Genomic DNA, 19,009 nt, shown 5'->3' on the forward strand with positions numbered 1-19,009 from the left:
TAAAACTTTCATCCCCATATTTTCAAGTAAATAGGTCGAAATTTGAAAAGCGCCAGATCAAATGTTTTTAAGGGTTCCGTACCTTAAAAGAAAAAATGGAACCCTTGTAGGATTACTTTGCTGTGTCCGTCCCGTCTGTCTGTCAAGACCCTTTATCTCGTAAACGCGCGGAGTAAGGTATATATCGAGTTGAAATTAAAACCCTAAACTCAGGTCAATAGTCCGAAAGCTGTGAAAAAATCACACCTCTAAGTCAAGGCAATCAAAAGCTACAGTCGTTAAAAGGTGTTTCCATACAAATTGCCTCAACAGAAAAATATAGGGTAGGTACTTCCGGCTGTGTAGAAACTTGGAATTTTGCATAAAGGTAGCTCTTATAGCACAATAAATAAGAAAAATCTGTTAAATCATAATTTTTCATGTCTGACTGTCTATGTGAATAAGCCATCTAAAATGACCCCACATTGCGTACATTTTGCTTATGAGCTTAAAAGGCTCTGCTAACACTGCACCATCCATCGCAGGTAACATTTTCAAAAACGCTTAAACAAATATCTATTATTTCTTATAAGTAGCCCAATGCCAAGTTTCATAAAGAACCATCGATTTATCTTCGACAATGACGATCTTCCATATAAAGTTTCATCCCCTATTTCACCCTCACAGGAAGAATTTTTAAAAACGCGCGAACAAATATGTATTTATCTCTTATCACGTGCCCAAATACCAATTTTCATAAAGAACCATCGATTTATCTTCGACAATGACGATCTTCCATATAAACTTTCATCCCCTATTTCACCCCCTCACAGGAAGAATTAAAAAAACGTGCGAACAAATATCTATTTATCTCTTTTCACGTGCCGAAATGGCAAGTTTAATAAAGATTCATCGATTTATCTTCAATAATGACGACCTTGCGTATAAACTTTCATCCTCTATTTCATCCCCTCACAGGTCGATTTTTTAAAAAAAGCTCAAACAAATATAGAATTATTTCTTATTAAGTGCCTAAATGCCAAGTTTCATGGTTTTATCTTCGATAGCTACGAACTTCCACCATGGTAAACTTTCATCCCCTATTTCAACCCCTGAAGGCCTCTTTTTTGCGATAAAAAATAGCCTATTCTTTTCCAGGGTCTATTCTATCTCTTACCAAATTTCATCAAAATCGGTTCAGCGGTTTAGGCGTGAAAGCGTAACAGACAGACAGACAGACAGAGTTACTTTCGCATTATAATATATTAGTATGGATTTCTTATTAAGTGCCTAAATGCCAAGTTTCATAGTTTTATCTTCGATAGCTACGAACTCCACCATATAAACTTTCATCCCTATTTCAACCCCTGAAAGCCTCTTTTTCGCGATAAAAGATAGCCTATGTTCTTTCCAAGGGTCTATTCTATCTCTGTACCAAATTTCATCAAAATCGGTTCAGCGGTTTAGCCGTGAAAGCGTAACAGACAGACAGACAGACAGACAGACAGAGTTACTTTCGCATTTATAATATTAGTATATGATTAGTATGATGATAACCATTCAAGGAGAATAGGTTGTTTGACCACATGAAATTTCCTAAATGAAAAATGTAAATGTAGAACAGGTCAATACGTAGTAGGTAGCTTGCCTTTAATAAAAAATAAAAAAACATTATTCACTGCATTCTCTTTTAGCAAGGTAGACAATACTCAAATATACTTAGTTACACGTTGGATCTGCCACTGACAGTCGTATTCAGCCCTGCCCGCTCTCCAACGCACACTAGTCAAATTGTGTCGAACCTACATAGTATTGTTATCATGCCAATAGACATTTATTTGTGTTTTCTACTTAAATTTAACATCGTAAATTAAATGGAGTATGTTGTTCAGGCAGAGATTGTGGGCAAAGCCATCACATATATTATACCTATAAATGTAAATGCCTGTAAAATACAGGGAGACCGAGAACCTCAAAATTAAGTTAAATCAGAGTTTTACGAAGTACAGAATTTTTTGAAGCTTAACTTCACTACGAGATTTTATACCTAATAGGTAGGGTTTTTTAATTTGAAAGCCAATAATTCTGCTCATCTGCCTAGATCTGGATTATGCTCGCGATAATGTTAATTTATTAATTTTATTTTCAGTTGTACCTATTTTCATTTCATAAAATACCTACCTTAAAATTAATGGATTACAGAACAAACAGATGTACTCCAATGGCGAACATAATTATCGTTATCTTTGAAAGATATAACTCTTTTTCTCTGAATCCAATGATTGTTCAGAATTGTTATAAAACAAACCTAACCTAATCTATAGTTTTCTATAGGATACCATTTAAATTTTTCAGAATAATTTAAGGTTTCAGTGGAAAAAAAATTACTTATGACAAACGATGATTCGGACAAAAATTACGGTATGACTAGCGAAGAGTATGCGAACTTTGGTGCTCCCGGGTGATCCACACAAAAATTAACTGCTTCGCAGGTTCATGCAGATTTCCTTTCATATAGGTAATTTTGTAAATAAATTCCGAAAACTTAGGAAGTGCAAGTTTGGGTTCGAACTTACGGTCCTCTGTTTGAGAGTCATAGGATTCCATCAAATGCCATACGTTAAACCGATCTACCAGGGTTTTAGAGACACTTTGTAATTGTAAAATCTCGCCACATATGAATCATTGAAACAGAATTGAATTGTGAATAATGATATTCAGGGTCGCGATTCGATTATCCAAGCAGGTTGAAAGTGACATAACCTGCAGGGACAGGGCGGGCGCCGAGCGCCGCGCGCCGCGCTGCGGGCGACGGGCGACATGCCTCCGCGCTGAGACAGCTTATTGTTACGTACTTCATTAATTGACCGACTTTTGCGTACATAATCATATTTATATATACTAGCTTTTGCCCGCGGATTCGCTAGCGTAGAATTTGGGGTAACGTAGATTTTTTTCTACGATCATTTTTTCGTGTTTTTGATTGGTTTTGGGAGGATGTATAAAAATACAGATAAAGACACGTGTTTTAGACAGAAATGGTGTTAATTTTCGAATTCAAAAATCCTAATGAATTTTAAAGTTTCCGTGGGATATGAATAACCGTTTTGATCTATTTAAAAATTCTTAATTGCCAATCAGACATATCCCGCGGTTTACCTACCACACCTCTACGATACTTTAGGTACTTACCTACATTGTATCCCAAATTTCTAGTTTCTAGCACCAGTAGTTTATGGGTATGCGTTGTCTGTCAGTCAGTCAGTCACGCTACTGTTTTATATGTAGGTATATGAAGATAGATTGCGTTACGTAATGAATTGATTGGTTTGGCGAAGTAATTAATTTTTAATTTCGTTTTTTAGCATACTTCAAATAATACTAGCTTGTTTTAAAACAAAACATCTTTTTAGCTAAGTATATTTTTTAGTCTCTCAGCAAGTCGTACATGTAAAATTTCGTATCTGTGCTATCAACCTTGAGGAGTTCCCTCATGAGCAAACGACCCACGCTGAAGCATCAGGTAGTGTCTATCATATAAACACATTGTCATCGAAATTGAACCATTATGCAAAGTTTCTTGTCTGTTACTTTTAAGGAGTTCCCTGCTATGGAGACGGTCCTGGCCAGACTACCAGGATGTTACTGCCAAATTATTGCATTGTAACCAGATTTTCATAAGTATGCCAAATCCAGTCCCTAGCTTTATTAGTTTAGCTTATGCGTTTTCTGATTCAGTTAGTATATAAAATTCACTTTATTCGATTGATCCCGGGGATTTTACCTACCTGCATGCCAAATTGAAGTCTCTAATCCAATATTATATAATTACGGAGTTAGAGCCACTTTAAAGCGAAAATATAAATCCCATTTTATTCCCTATCCTGTGGGAATTTAGAAAAATCCCTTCTTACGTCCACTTGCAGGCTTTTTAATCTAGGTTTAAGTCGTCTTAAGTCCTGTCAGATCCATACAAGAACTGTCAGTTTAAGCTTTAAATCGAGATTTAGGAAAGTCTACTAGTCGCCCTTAGTGTATCTCTATGATATTCAAATTTCTAGTCTTTGGCTGTGCGATGATATATCAGTCAGTGAGTATTTTGAATTATATAGATTACTGTATATACGTGTATATATAGATTACTAGAAGCAAAATTCTACTAAAGTCTAGACTTTAGAACATCAAGTACCTGGCATGGCTAAAGCGCGTCATGATTCGCACCAGCAACGGCTCCGTTTTCTGGCGCCGCCTCTATCTGCGAACAAATCAAATGCTCAAACGATATTGACTCGACCTTTACTATTTTGTCATTTATCTATACCTATCTAACTACTAATATTATAAAGAGAATAGATTTGTATTTTTGTTTATTTGGATGTTTGTTACGAATAAAATCTGGACCGATTTTAAAAATTCTTTCACCATTAGATTAGAATGCTACATTATTTCAAAGTGACATAGGCACCAGAAAAAAACTAAAACTAAACTAAAACTTCAATAATATAACGCAGTGTGTAAAAAAAATTATACTTAACAAAAAAAAAATGAACCGACTACAAAAACCATGAAAATAATTTTCTACCAGTCTGAAGTCAGTGCCTCAGCGCGATCCAGCAGGAGTGGACTTATAGCCTTCTACCTCACCTACATACTATAAATTGGGCTTCCATCACTCCTGCTGGCTCGTGCTGAGGCACCGACTTCAAACTAGTAGACAATTATTTTCATGGTTTTTTGTAGTCTGTTCAATTTATTGTTTTAATTTTTTTATACGCTTTTTGTGTAAATAATCTAAGATACAATAGTTAAATGTCAACTGCTAGTCATCATTTAGGAAAGATTGCTTTTTCCGATGCAGAGACTTTCATTGTTAAGTCCTCGTGATTTACCACCCGTTCCATTTCACCATAATATGCATTACGACTAGCATAAATTGTTTAGCAACTGTGTTAAAGTAATTGAAATGCAACCCGTGAAGTACATTTTATTTCAAATGTGGTCTTCATCATCAGTTCCACTTCACCAAATGATGATTTTCAAGAGCAAATGCACGAGTTACTCTTAAATATATCCTAATTAACCATAGGTGTCCCTACAATTTGAAGAGTTCCCTCGATTTCCTTAGGATCCAATCATCAGATTCTGATTTGGTGCTTATGGGACCTAATCGAAGGCATTCATGTACAAACGAAAAAAAAAACAAATCGGTTCATAAATGACGGAGTTCAGAGGATACAAACATAAAAAAGAATAGAAGCGAATTGATAATCTTCTCCTTTTTTGAAGTCGGTTTAAAAATTAGCCAATCTGCGCTGCGGAAACTATTAATGATAGAACAAAAAAATATTTTTAACAAAAAATGGAACCGACTACGATACCCTTGAATTTTCTACTATTCGTAGTTTGAAGTTGGTGCCTCAGCACGAGCCAGCAGGAATACGACTTAACTAGTAGAAAAATATTTTAAAGGGTTTTGTAGTCGGTTCAACCATTTTTGTTAAAATATTTTTTTTTTCATGTTTTTTAGTGACTTGGATTGGAGCCAAAGTGCATCTCACAACGATTCCATTAAGTCCAAACACGGCATAGTTAATGAACTAAACGAATTTCTTTGCTCACCCCTTTGCGTAACGCCTGATTCATAGTTACATTTATTATATTTCATAACAGATTACTGATACCCACGGTCTTCATCAGGCCCAGTTCAGTTTTGAATGTGTAAATACTTGCCTTGGTGTTAAAAATACCAAAATAGCTATAGGTGTTATTATAAAATTTGAGGGTTGCTCTCGATTTCTCTACGATCCCATCCTGACTTGATGACAATGGGACCACCTCGGGAGTATAAAAATGGAATTTAATATCACATGCAGCACACGATTATTTTTGATTGGGCCAATTGTCGTTTCAGCACGCCAGGAATTAAATTCAGCAATTATATTCTAAAAAGTCGTATCGTATTATGTAATTCATATATTGATACGACCTGTTTTCGTAATGCGTTACATTGTTGACGTGTTTTGCGAGGCATAAATGAGTCAGCTGTTAAATGTAAATAATAGGCAGTTTTGGATACTGGATTTAGGTTATCTGTGGCCACATTTTCGAGCAGTGTCGTGAAAATTACTTTTTATAGTGCTAACAATCACAAACAAATCCATACTTATAATATTATAAATGCGAAAGTGTGTTTGTATGTTTGTGTGTTTGTCCGTCTTTCACGCCGTAACGGAGCGACGGATCGACCTGATTTTTGCCTTAGAGATAGTTTATGGACCCGAGAGTGACATTAGGCTACTTTTTATCCCGAAAAAATGCACAGTTCCCGAGGGAACAGCGCGCGATAACCGAATACCACGCGGGCGGAGCCGCGGGCAAAAGCTAGAAGTATATATATTTGTTTTAATTCGAAATTTATATAAATAAATCCACGAAACTCTAAATAATAACATAGGAATGCATGAAAAATAAAAGGTACTTAATAAGTTAACAATTGTTTTCACTCTTGCTATTTAACTTCCTCGCAATCGAAGTGAAAAGCAGTGTAAAACTCGAGCATTAAACATATTTTCCCATCGACTTCTCTATCCACCCTCCCCGTACCGGCTCGGGTGGCTGTCATAAACGTCTCGGATAAAATGGCTCGTTTTATGCTCTCGTTGTATAATTTACTATTGGATGTGCTCCAGAACCTTTTTATGAAATTAATAGCTTTTGTCTGCGGCTGCGCCCGCGTGGAGTTCGGTTATCGCGCGCTGTTCCCTCGAGAACTGAACATTTTTTCCGGGATAAAAGTAGCCTACGAGTATGTCATTCTCTGACCCATAAACTATCTCTTTGCCAAAAATCAGGTCGATCCGTCGCTCCGTTTCGACGTGAAAGACGGACAAACATACAAACACAAAAACACACAGCCACACACTCTTTCGCATTTATAATATTAGTATGGATGCATACAAAGACAAGTTGATTTGAGTAATCATCCAAGAAGGAATGAAGGGCAAAGGCCGTGCCAGGATAAGTTAAATGATTCTGCCCCATCGACTTTGGGTTCGTAATTTTTATGGATGGTGTGTCTCTACATTAGTAATAAATTGGCAAAATTTCAGCCCCCCAAACTTAATAGTTTTTTGTACAAAAGAAAAAAAGAAAATATGTTTTTTCTTCAATATCTTTTTTTTTCAACCTATCTTAGCGTGCATCACAAATATTGTACATTCACTACAGATGATTATTTGTCATGAATAACATTTTCATTGTCAAAGAAAAAAATAAAAAAATGCTAACTGAAGATTTCATATTATTTTATTATTTACTTTCACTTTAGAGACCGCTCTAATTTTTTCACCAGTGATACACTCACAAATGAGCTGTAACATATTTTTTCACACCTCTCCTTCAGAAAAGTAACTTTTCCTCCCTGACGAGAGGGAGCAAAGTGCAAATTTTCTGTTCAAGGCTTTTCTAAGTGTATTATTGCAAATGCCATTTTTTGAAGTTGATAATTGTAAAGCCACGCCATTTTCTATGCTGGTTGTTCTTTAATAATATTTAGAATTATTTTTTTCAAGTTTATTATTGCTCGGTGTGGAAAGTTGTATGAGCCACTCAGGAGCAAAATTATTCTCATCTTGGGCGCTAACACTGGAATCCCTCGCTACGCTCAGGATTCTATTGTAGAATCCTTCGCTACATTCTGGATTAAATTTACGCCCTCGCCGTAAATACACCATTTTACTCCCTTGTGACACAAATAAATATTTCACACCTCTCCTTCAGAAAAGTAACTTTTCCTCCCTGACGAGAGGGAGCAAAGTGCAACTTTTCTGTCCAAGGCTTTTAAGTGTATTATTGCAAATGCCATTTTTTGAAGTTGATAATTGTAAAGCCACGCCATTTTCTATGCTGGTTGTTCTTTACTAATATTTACTTTTTTTTTCAAGTTTCTTAATGCTTGGTGTGAAAAGTTGTATGAGCCATTCGGGAGCAAAATTATTTTCATCTTGGGCATTAACACTTGAATCCCTCATTACGCTCAGAATTCTACTTTAGAATCCCTCGCTACGCTCAGGAATCTATTGTAGAATCCTTCGCTACATTCTGGATTCAATGTACGCCCTTTTCAAAATTATAGCTGTAGAAGAACATAGAGATATCTTTACATAAAATACTTTACCATACATTTTTCTGCAAAAAGAACTAAAAAGAAATTAATGATTGAAATCTCTTTAGAGAAACATGCACGCTGTATACTAAGTAAATACTGGCCACATACATTTCGTTAGGTCTTAATTTAAAAAAAAGTATCAAAAGTTTCACGGCGGAATATTTAAGAAACTCTTTTCAAATATGTAAATGGTAAAAGCGACATAATATTAGGGATAGTAAAACAAAAAAAATCGGTCAAGTGCGAGTGCGAGCGACTCGCGCATGAAGGGTTCCGCACCTCCGTACAATGTTTTAAAAACAAGTAGTTCAGTAAAAATTTTTGTAAAAAAATCTAATACAAGCTTTTTGTTGGCGGTACTTTTTGCCCCGGTTACCAAAGTAGGTAGTCGTCAAGACGAATCAAATTAGACCAAAATTGATGCGGTGGTGTCGTTTTATTACAGAGTTCTTATGGCCAACATCTAACTTCATCATCAGAACAGCTCTACGTCAGAATAATATTGTATTGTCATCGGATTTATACTAGACATGTGCGCCGATCGAAAAATTGTCGGCGGCGGCGTCTGATGGTTTTTTGATCGGCGGCGGCGGCGTGATCGGCGTGAAATCGGCGTGGCCATAGATTGCGTATTTTTTTGGCATAACTTTGTTAGTTCTGTCTGTTATCTGACATCCGAAAACGTTTCTCATAATACCTCTCATAATCTTCGGGATTCATAACATCACTAATCATACACCTTGTTTATTTATACATGCATTCAAAATTTCACATCAATCGGTTGAAGATATCCACTTCAAATTTAAGTTGAAATATTAATTCCACACGAACAAACATAACTAGTTACATTACATTACAAGTTAATAAAAAAATATCACCAAAATGTAAGCACTAGGTGCAAGTATTTTGAATAAAGAACAATTTTAAATTCTCATTCTCTTTGGCTGTCGCCTGTCGCCCTGTCGGAGGCTGAATAGCGCTTTAGACTCTTGCCATGCGCCGCCGCCCGGCGCCACGACAGAAAAAATTGGCTGAACGGGGCAATTCGGCCGAACGGCGCGTACCTACTTATTATGAATTAGTGAATAAATCTTAACCAGATTTTAAATTTTGACCATGTAAATAAATAGTGTTACTTAGTATGAATTATAACGGACATTTTTTAGTGTAAACAACATTTAATACAGCGGCTGTGAGTGCTTTATTGAAGTTGGCTTTTGTGAAGTGTGTGTAGTGTGTGTTTCTTGTATGACGACCCCCTGTCATTTTTAACTTTATTTTATTTTTAGTTTTTGTTGTTGTAGCGGCCACTGTAATACATAATCTGTGAAAATTTCAAGTGCCTAGCTATTACGGCTCAAGAGGTAGAGCCCTGTGACAGACGGACAGACAGACAGACAAACAGACAGACAGCGGAGTCTCAGTAATAGGGTTCCGTTGGCACCCTTTGGGTACGAAACCCTAATGAGGGCTATCGCGTATGAATTCGCCACTAGAGGCGCTAGTGTAGCGTGAGGTCTCCGAAATGTCAAATCTCATAGTTTTTGGGTGAGCTACGCGGGTTTATTTATCATTAGAATAATTTTGTGAATATTTTGCAATATCAGAAATTAATTATGGCAAATATGCGTTCCGGGGCAATGAATGTCTGTGTTTTGAGACAGTTTTGTCTTTCGGAAACCTTTGTCCTCCCTTTTTTCCGAACAAAACGGGGACTATGCAACACTGTGGCATGCTCGATATTTTTATGGCACGGTTTTAAGGTGTATTAAATATGATTTTAATCTAAACTTTGTTTTCACGTCCGTAATAAAATACTTTGAAAGCCATACTTAAAAACCTCACGCAACAGTGCGCCATCTAGTGAGACAAAAAACGATAGCCCTCATTATATCTATCAAAAGTTTTACTATCCATTCCATAATATGTCGCTTGTATGAATGAGTCATTGATACAAGTTGTATCATTTATTTGACAAGAGTTTCTTAAATATACTTTTGATGTTTTTTTTTTTTAATTAAGACCTAACGAAATGTAAGTGTCCAGTATTTAGTATGCCGCGTGCACGTTTCTCTAAAGAGATTTCAATCATTAATTCGTTATAGGTCTTGTTGCAGAAAAATGTATGGTAATGTACTTTATGTAAAAATATCTCCATGTTCTCCCACAGCTATAATTTTGAAAAAAAAAATACAATTTATAGCTCATTTGTGAGTGTATCACTGGTGAAAAAATTGAGCGGTCTCTAAAGTGGCACTAAATAATAATAAAATATGAAATTCATGTCAAATAATCATCTGTAATGAATGTACAATATTTGTGATGCACGCTAAGATAGGTTGAAAAAAAAAAGATATTAAAGAAAAGTCTTATTTTCTTTTTTGCTTTTATACAAAAAAACTATTAAGTTTGGGCGGCTGAAATTTTGCCAATTTATTCCTAATGTAGAGCCACACCATCCATAAAAATTACGAGCCCAAACTCGATGGGGGCAGAATCACTTAGCTTATCCTGGCACGGCCTTTCGATAACAAAATCTCGTTTTGAAATAGTGCATACGTTAAGTAAAGACCGACGTCAGCCATCGTCATGGAATAGTTTCCTTTTCTGGTAGTTCTCGCTAGTAAACCTGTTCTTCAAAGATATCAATTGGATTCTTATATAACATGTAGTCATGGAAATAGTGTAATACTTATTCTACGGTCGTCATTTTAGGGCAATTTAAGGCCAATTTTTATCTGACCTAATTTAACAACTAACTAATCATTCATCATAATATCAGACTTATCTCAGTATCTTGCCATATTTGATATGAATACGTCATACAAACAGGAATATGTATTATGTCAAAATGTCAAACAAGATCTAGTTTGGTTGTTGTTGTTGTATGGTCCTACATATATTATGTATAAATATAGAGGTAAGTACCTGTCGGTCGCGACCGACTCTTAGACGGGCGAACTAAACGACAAAGTTAAGCCCGGTTCACATTTATCGGTCGTGTTGTTTCGTGAGCGTGCGTGACGCATCAGAACTGTATCGGCTACATACATTTTATATGGTTGCGATCACATTTACCTGATGCAGTGTGCCGTGACGGCTTGTGTTGTATGGCATTACAAGCATAGAGAGAGAGAGAGAGACAGAGAGCATCACGAAAAAACACGACAAATAAATGTGAACCGGGCTTTAGTCACGGCATCACGTGCTTAATGTGTTGTTATGCCGAATTTTTTTTTACTGCAGCGACTAATCGAGATTTGATATGTTCGAATCGAAACATTGTTAAGTTTTAATTACATTAAGACATTCAAATTAAACAAAGCCAAATTTACCTACTTATTATAGTCAAATATTAAATTATATATATCCAGTAGTAGCGTGAATTGAAAATGTTTGTTAGACAACCCGGATAGTGGGTGAAACCTACTTAATTGTGCCAAAAACCATTATACGAAGCCTTTGTATTGTTTTAACAACTCCATACACTCCCGTAACCCTATTGGCTGAATGCAGTGTAGATCCGCTAATGTTCGTTAGCAGACGATTAAGCTCGTTAACGTTTGTGCGCGTCAGCTCAAAATAAATGACAAAAAAACGTCTGATTTTAGTAACAGGCACAAATTTAGTACTTTTTTTTGAGTTATTACTCAATGCTGTTTTTTTTTATTTTTTCGCCTATGAATATGGCTTCTAACGGTGGTATACCTACATATTTTCGCCCATTAATAAATTTAGAAAACAGTTACTTATCAAACCGCCCTCGTTTGTAAATCTGGTGACAATACAATAATCTGGTAGTGAAATCCTGGTTGACCGGCAAGGATCGTCTCCGCAGAACGGAACTCCTCAACGGTTAATGGCATCGACTTGAAATTAAGTACGGAAATGTAGCTTGGATGACAATGCAAGTACAGTCAACAAAAGGTACATTCAGCAAAAAAGCTTGTATTAAAATGTAATTAATTTTTAACAAAAACTTATTTCTATTGCCGACGAAATGTTCAATTGATGTACAGAAGCCGCGCTAACGTCACCAAATATGAATTTAAATCGGTGTGAAGGAATATGTTAACTTTCAAGGTTGCGAACTTGATTTTACTAAAGAAATATTTTTAAAACATTAGTTAGCATGTGTGAAATGAAGAAAGACGTTTGTTTATTTCATGCATGGATACACCAGAACCAGAAGGTAAACAAAAATAGGTCGAATGAGATATATTTATACCTAGAATCAAATCATTCGTAACCTTCTGAGTCCTCGCTCTTTATAAAGGACCAATTAACACTAAGAATAATGGCCGGATGTACTTTTTAAAGTACAAATTGATAATTGCATAAAAACCACGTCCATGTCTTAAGTAGTATGTCTGTTAAAAAAAGATCGGGCTCAGAAGGTTAAGGAAATTTGCATAAGTCCGAAACCTTATCGCACGGTTACTACCTATGAGAGGTCACAACTGGCTATTCTCGTTAAGTGCGGCCTAAGTATTTTTAACTAACACACACACCTACCTACAATCTTCTCTATTACAGTAACTGAGTTCTCAAAATTTGACTATCAACTCTATACAAAATTAGGCGGTTGGATCCATGTAATGTCAAGCAGACTTTCTAAGCATAAAACTTTACAAGTTTCACAAAATAAAATATCAAAGTATAAAACTAAGAGTTTAATATTTGTTCGGACAACAGCACAAGTTTCAAATAATGCTACTGTAAGTGCTCTCAACCTCAAACCTCCCTACTTCAGATTTGAACTATAAGTATGTATGTAGTGACGAATAAAGTATGATGCACAGGGTCTCTTCTACGGGATGTCCTGCAATGGGTAAGTAAAGTAAAAAATTTATATTAGTAAAAGTCGCCTGTATTTCAAGATATATTAACTTTTTGACCTAGGTTAATTGCAGTTCCTTTAGTTTGATTTTGCTATGTTTTTAACCGACGGATAAAAAACAGAACAGGTTCTCAAGTCGACGCGTATGTATTTTTTTTATGTTTGACCACGCATAACTTTTTACAGAATAGTCCGATTTTGATAATTCTTTTTTTATTGGAAAGGGTATAACCCCAAGGTGGTCCCATATAATTGGGAAAAAAATCCAACCCTAAGGGTAGGAAAACAGGGGATGATTGATTATTCACCTACTGCTTGTAATACTCGTATTGCATGACCACGGCACGCATAACTTTTTACAGAATAGTCCGATTTTGATTTTTTTTTATTGGATGGGTATACCTTGAAATTGGTCCCATATAAATTTGGAAAAAAATGTTACCCTAAGTGTGGGAAAAAATTATGAAATAAAAACTTTTTAACAAAAATAATTAACCATTTTTATTTTACCTTAATCTAGGTACCAGTTTGAAGTCAGTGCCTCAGCACTAGCACACTAGCCAGCAGAAATGGACCTATTAGTCGTCTACCTTGGGTTTCTATCACTCCTCTTGGTTCGTGCTGAGGCACCGACTTCAAACTGGCACCTAGATTAGGGTTAAATAAAAATGGTTTATTTATTGCTTTTTAGTTTATTCGGCGGTTTAATTTTTTGTTAAAAAGTTTTTATAATACCATAAAACGGGACCGAAGTAAACTTCAAAGCGAATAAAAAAAAACTTGAAAAAGTTACAAACTCTTTTATTTTTGAACTCAAAATATCAAATTACTAATATTATGACAATATATTCTATTTAACGTTTTAAACTTTCGTGATTCTCACTCATAGTCAAAATATAACACACAGGGCTTTATCACGCTAAAAACACACGAGTAATATTTACCTCGTCGTATCGACCACATTGCAGTGGCCGTGGTCACGAGTACAGTCACGAGTACACTCTACTCGTGGTTGTGTGGTTCGTGGCCTACTCGTGGTTGTCGTTGTCTACTCGTGACTAATCATTTGTTAACCACAATTAAAACGAACCCAGTCACCTTCTGAAATATTTCGGAAGAATTTGAAGACATCTTGTACCTATATAATACTAGCTTTTACCCGCGACTTCGTGCGCGTAGACAACATGAATAATACAAATATTGTTTTTTTAATGGAAGGTGATATAACAGTTTTTTTTCTAAAAACCCAATTGACCTACCTACCTACCTACAACAAAACAACAAAACTTCTATACATCAAATAAATATAATTAAATCATCATTGAAAATAATTCGTATGTACAGTCACGTGCATTAATACATAATGTTTCAAATGATGCCTTAATCAAAGACAACTTTTATCCTGAGAAAGTATAAAGTTCCCGCGGGATAGAAATAAGTCTGTTTAAAAAAACACTAATAGACGTACCTGACAGTGAATAAATGAATTTGAATTCGAATATGACTATAGTAGTAATTTTGCAGGTGGTAGGACCTTGTGCAAGGTCCGCCCGGGTTGCTACCACCATCTTGCTCGCTAATCCTGCCGTGAAACAGCAGTGCTTGCACTGCTGTGTTTCGGCGTGGGGAGTAAGACAGCCGGTGAAATTACTGGCACTTGAGGTATCCCAATTTAGGCCTCTAGGTTGGCAACGCATCTGCAATCCCCCTGGTGTTGCAGGTGTCTATGGGCGGTGGTGATCTCTTATCATTAGGAGACCCACTTGCTCGTTTGCCATCCAGTTGAATAAAAAAAAAATTGGCTCAGTCTACTATTCTCCGGCAAAATGCAAAATTCCCACGGGATAGAAGTAAGTAAATATAACTTCCGGGCCGATTCTAGAAATTCTTTATACTATGCCTGATTGACAAAGGCTACTTTTCCTCGGGAAAATGCAAAATTCCCGAGGGATACAAATAAATAAGTGGATCGACCAAGCAAAAACATTTTTCACTCATAGAAAGCTGTACTGTTTCTGATTGAAATAGGTAATTTTGTCCCAAGAAAGTGTAAAGTTCCCGTGGGACATAAATTATTATTTTAATCCCATTTTTAATTTTTTTATTGTTTATTAGAGTCTGTAGCTTTGCATTAGTGTTTTTTTTTAATCAGCCTTGAAGTTGAATTAACTATTCTATTCTATTGGTGAAAGAATTTCTAAAATCAGCCACAAAGTTTAATTCACTTACTTCTATCCCCCAGGAATTTCACATTTTACCCGAGAAAAATAGGATATGTGAATCAAAGATAGTCTAGCTTTGAATTTGGGTTTGCTTCAAACTGCCAATGAACTGGCCTACCTAGGTAGGTAGCAGGTAGTAGGTAGTAGGTAGGTGTGCAGGTGCACAACCACCCTGTAAAAAACCTCTACTGACAATATAAGCTAGAAGCAATTTTGAAAATAATTCTACATACAAGAAATCTTATTTTATTGAAAAATTTTAACTCCACATAGTAGCAGGTAGTTGTTTTTACAATTTATTCATATCTATTGTATAAGTATTAGCATACTTATACAATTTGCAAGTTTTAAAGTTAAAGGGAGTTCCCATACAATAAGTTTTTTTATATTTTTTAAGCTATTGAAATACTGACAATTTTGTGGTGGTGATATGAAGCTCTTTGAGTGCAAGGCTGATCTGCACTAGGGTGGTTTCTTTATCCTACTAAAAATACAATATTCTGTGATTATAAATTGACAAAACAATGGATGGATGGATGGATGTACATTTATGTTCTGTGGATAGCCATAGTTTTGCCATACACAAGATACAGCAGCGCTCACACTGGTTGCTTTAATGCAATATGGCAGCAAACAAAACCAAAATTTAAAATTAACATAGATTTTTATGACTATTGCAAATAAGTTTTTTACAGTTTCAAGGATCATGGAAAGGAGGCTTTATGGGTCCGTTCTTGAAGGTTGGGATAGCTGCAATATGGGATAATTTTATTTTATTACAATAATGTTTGGATGGATTTAGCACTGAATCTAGGTAAAAAACAGAAGCTGCTACATATTATTATTATTCTTAACTTTCTGTCTTTCTTCATGCCAACTCAAGAGCCAGGTACTGAAACACTTGGTGTTACCTAGAATTACACATTTATGATGTCGTAGCAACATATGTAATGTTTGTCATTACAACGATTTGCGAATTTTCATTTCTCATAACACAAATATCAGACTTTCAATCTGTCGAAATATTGAGAATGTATAAAAACAATATGCATATATACAAATTGCCGAATTTCTCAAATCATATTAAAGTACTGTATATTAATCATCATGCAGCATAATAATCAAAGTTCATAATAAACAATTTTTATACAAGTAAACATTGAGGATAATGATCGAAAAGTATAAACACCTGGCCAAAATCCCACAGCAAAGATCATTTGTGATTTTGAAGCAATATTATTGGGGCTGCTATAAAAAAAACCTAACTCTTGTCAAAAAAACCTGTCTTGCTTGCTTACACAAATCAATTTTTTTTTTTCATTTGGCATGGTAAAAATATGAAATCTGTTTTCATGCTAAATGAGTATTATGATTTTTGAACATAGTAAAATGAAATTATGTGAAAACTTTGTATGACGATTGAACGGCACCCCCTAGCAACAGCAACTGTTTTGAAATGGTTTGAGTCTATGCAATGTGTTATCCAATCACAGCAGGTGGTTGGCAACATTGTAAGCCTAAACATACTGTGTATATTCTGAAGTATGTTTATAAATTTGCTGTGATTTTGAAATCTTTAAGATATAGTACGAAATCTGGTCATATTTATGTAAAATAAAATTACAGCAACGATTATATTCCTACACTATGAACAATTCACTAAATTCGATTAGCAAACAATTCATATGGAATTCCAATACTTACTGCCCGTCTTTCGATGAACTTGGTTGGTTGTGATTATCGTCCATTCCGTTTGAAGAAGCATGGAAGCTTCACGAACTAATTAGTTTTCAAGTCTCCAAAACTTGGCTTCACTTTTAACCGCGCAAAGTTCGAATATAGGAGTTAAATAATATGTAGTTAATTATAACACGCAAATTTTTTGGTTATTTCTTATTTGAGAGTGAGATAAAAGCGGTTGGAAAAAATATATTTCTAGAAACAACAAAAACACTGCACCCACTCTCGAATCTCTCGCCTCGATCATAGTAAACCAACCACATCTAATCTAATTCAGTTGACAGACGACGGTCTATCTAACGTCAATGTCAAAACATGCGTTTTGTTATTAGCTCTCACATTGGTAAAGTGTTCAGTCGATACATTACGACTCTTAGGGGCTGTTTCACCATCCATTGATTAGTGTTAACTGTCGGTTAAATGGGATGCCCTCTCTATTTGTTTTGTTTGAATAGACAGAGACGGCATCACATTTATGGATATGATATGGATGGTGAAACAGCCCCTTATTTTGAACATGAAACTACCGTGAGACTCACTCATATTAAATATAATGACCCGGAACATGAAACAAACAAAACATGTCGAGCTAAACTCGATTTAAGACGTGAGTTATCCGGGTCATTATAGCCCCTTATTTTATTTATTTTAATGCAAAATTTTTTGTTTTATTCAATATTTGAGGTAGGTATTAGTTATTAAATAAATAATTGGTTAAATGCCTGTCTAAGAACTCGCTCACCCAACAGACTTGAAATATTTCGGGTGTAGTTAATGTACCTACGACTTGTTAATGCACGGTCTGATAATCCATGCCTATGTAGACGGATTACATTACAGCGTGCGCAATATTTTGTACGCCCTGATAATGCGCGACCATGATATTGTACGGCATGATAATCGGAAGCAATAGTGCTTCGGATTATGACGTCGTACATTATTGCGCGTACATTCCAAATTGTAGGTACATTATTGTTTCGCGCACCATGTAAGTGATCTCTTACCTACTTGTATATACTTTTATATGATTTCTCTTCACTGGCCTTCAATCCACTATACAGTCTACTATACTAGTACCCGTATATACATAGATACTTTGAGCTATAGGTACACTCGAACCAACTGAATCGTGACCCACCTTTTCGTAGAAAAATTCATAGTGCATCGCATTGGTTGACAAGTTAATTTATTAACTATGACATTTACTGTGAGAATGTTCTACGGTGGGTCAGGAATGAAATGGTTCGGCTATACCTATACTCATGGAACGAATATTTATGAAACGACAGGTTCTCATTTCGACTGCTGATTTTTATAATAATATGTACAGTTCTACAGTCGAGGAAACTGAATCGTGTTGCAGATGTTTATGGGCGGTGGTGATCTCTTACCATCAGGAGACCCACTTGCTCGTTTGCCATTCAGTTGAATAAAAAAAAAAGATGAACTACTTAGCATGGGTTCGCGTGGAAAGGAGAATAACTTTAGTATTTATCTTAATTTAATGAAATTACATACCCTTCTCTTCTTAATACTAAGTAAAATAATACTCAGTCCTCTTTTTGCTTTCATTCGCTATCATTTAATTCTTCATCTGAGCTATCACAAGTCACAAGTACATATTGATAATATTAATAAGGGGCTGTTTCACCATCCATTGATTAGTGTTAACTGGCGGTTAGGTGTGATGCCGTCTCTATTTGTTTTGTTCGAATAGACGGAGACGGCAGCACATTTAACCGTCGGTTAACGCTAATCAATGGATGGTGAAACAGCCCCTAAATAATATTATGATCTGTAATTCGATCCATTTAGTTCTTGACATCTAGGTATATTATATTATTTTCTTCGCTTTCTTTAAAATTTACGCACAACGCAAATAATATATAGAATTTGACACTGACATTATTTTGGATTTTTTTTCTTAAATATAATTATTAAAAATCTCTTTTTATGCTGATAGTACGGGAAAAGGGAAATGTCTAATATTATAATGCATAAACACACAGTACCACTACATCCACGCTCTCGGTAATTTATCTATACCTACCAGGGTGATTT

General features: G+C 35.5%; 1 protein-coding gene across 1 annotated transcript in view; it reads right to left on the reverse strand.

The window, feature by feature from the left end:
- Positions 1-17,227, reverse strand: part of cyc (basic helix-loop-helix ARNT-like protein cyc) — an 82,828-nt gene extending 65,601 nt beyond the window's left edge. The window contains exon 1 of the mRNA XM_074093616.1: positions 16,913-17,227. Coding sequence (XP_073949717.1) covers positions 16,913-16,956 — 44 coding nt within the window. The 5' untranslated portion in view covers positions 16,957-17,227. The remainder of the gene's footprint in view (positions 1-16,912) is intronic.
- Positions 17,228-19,009: the final 1,782 nt, after the last annotated feature.

The sequence above is a fragment of the Choristoneura fumiferana genome, chromosome Z (assembly GCF_025370935.1).
Source record: "Choristoneura fumiferana chromosome Z, NRCan_CFum_1, whole genome shotgun sequence".
Lineage (NCBI taxonomy): Eukaryota > Metazoa > Arthropoda > Insecta > Lepidoptera > Tortricidae > Choristoneura > Choristoneura fumiferana.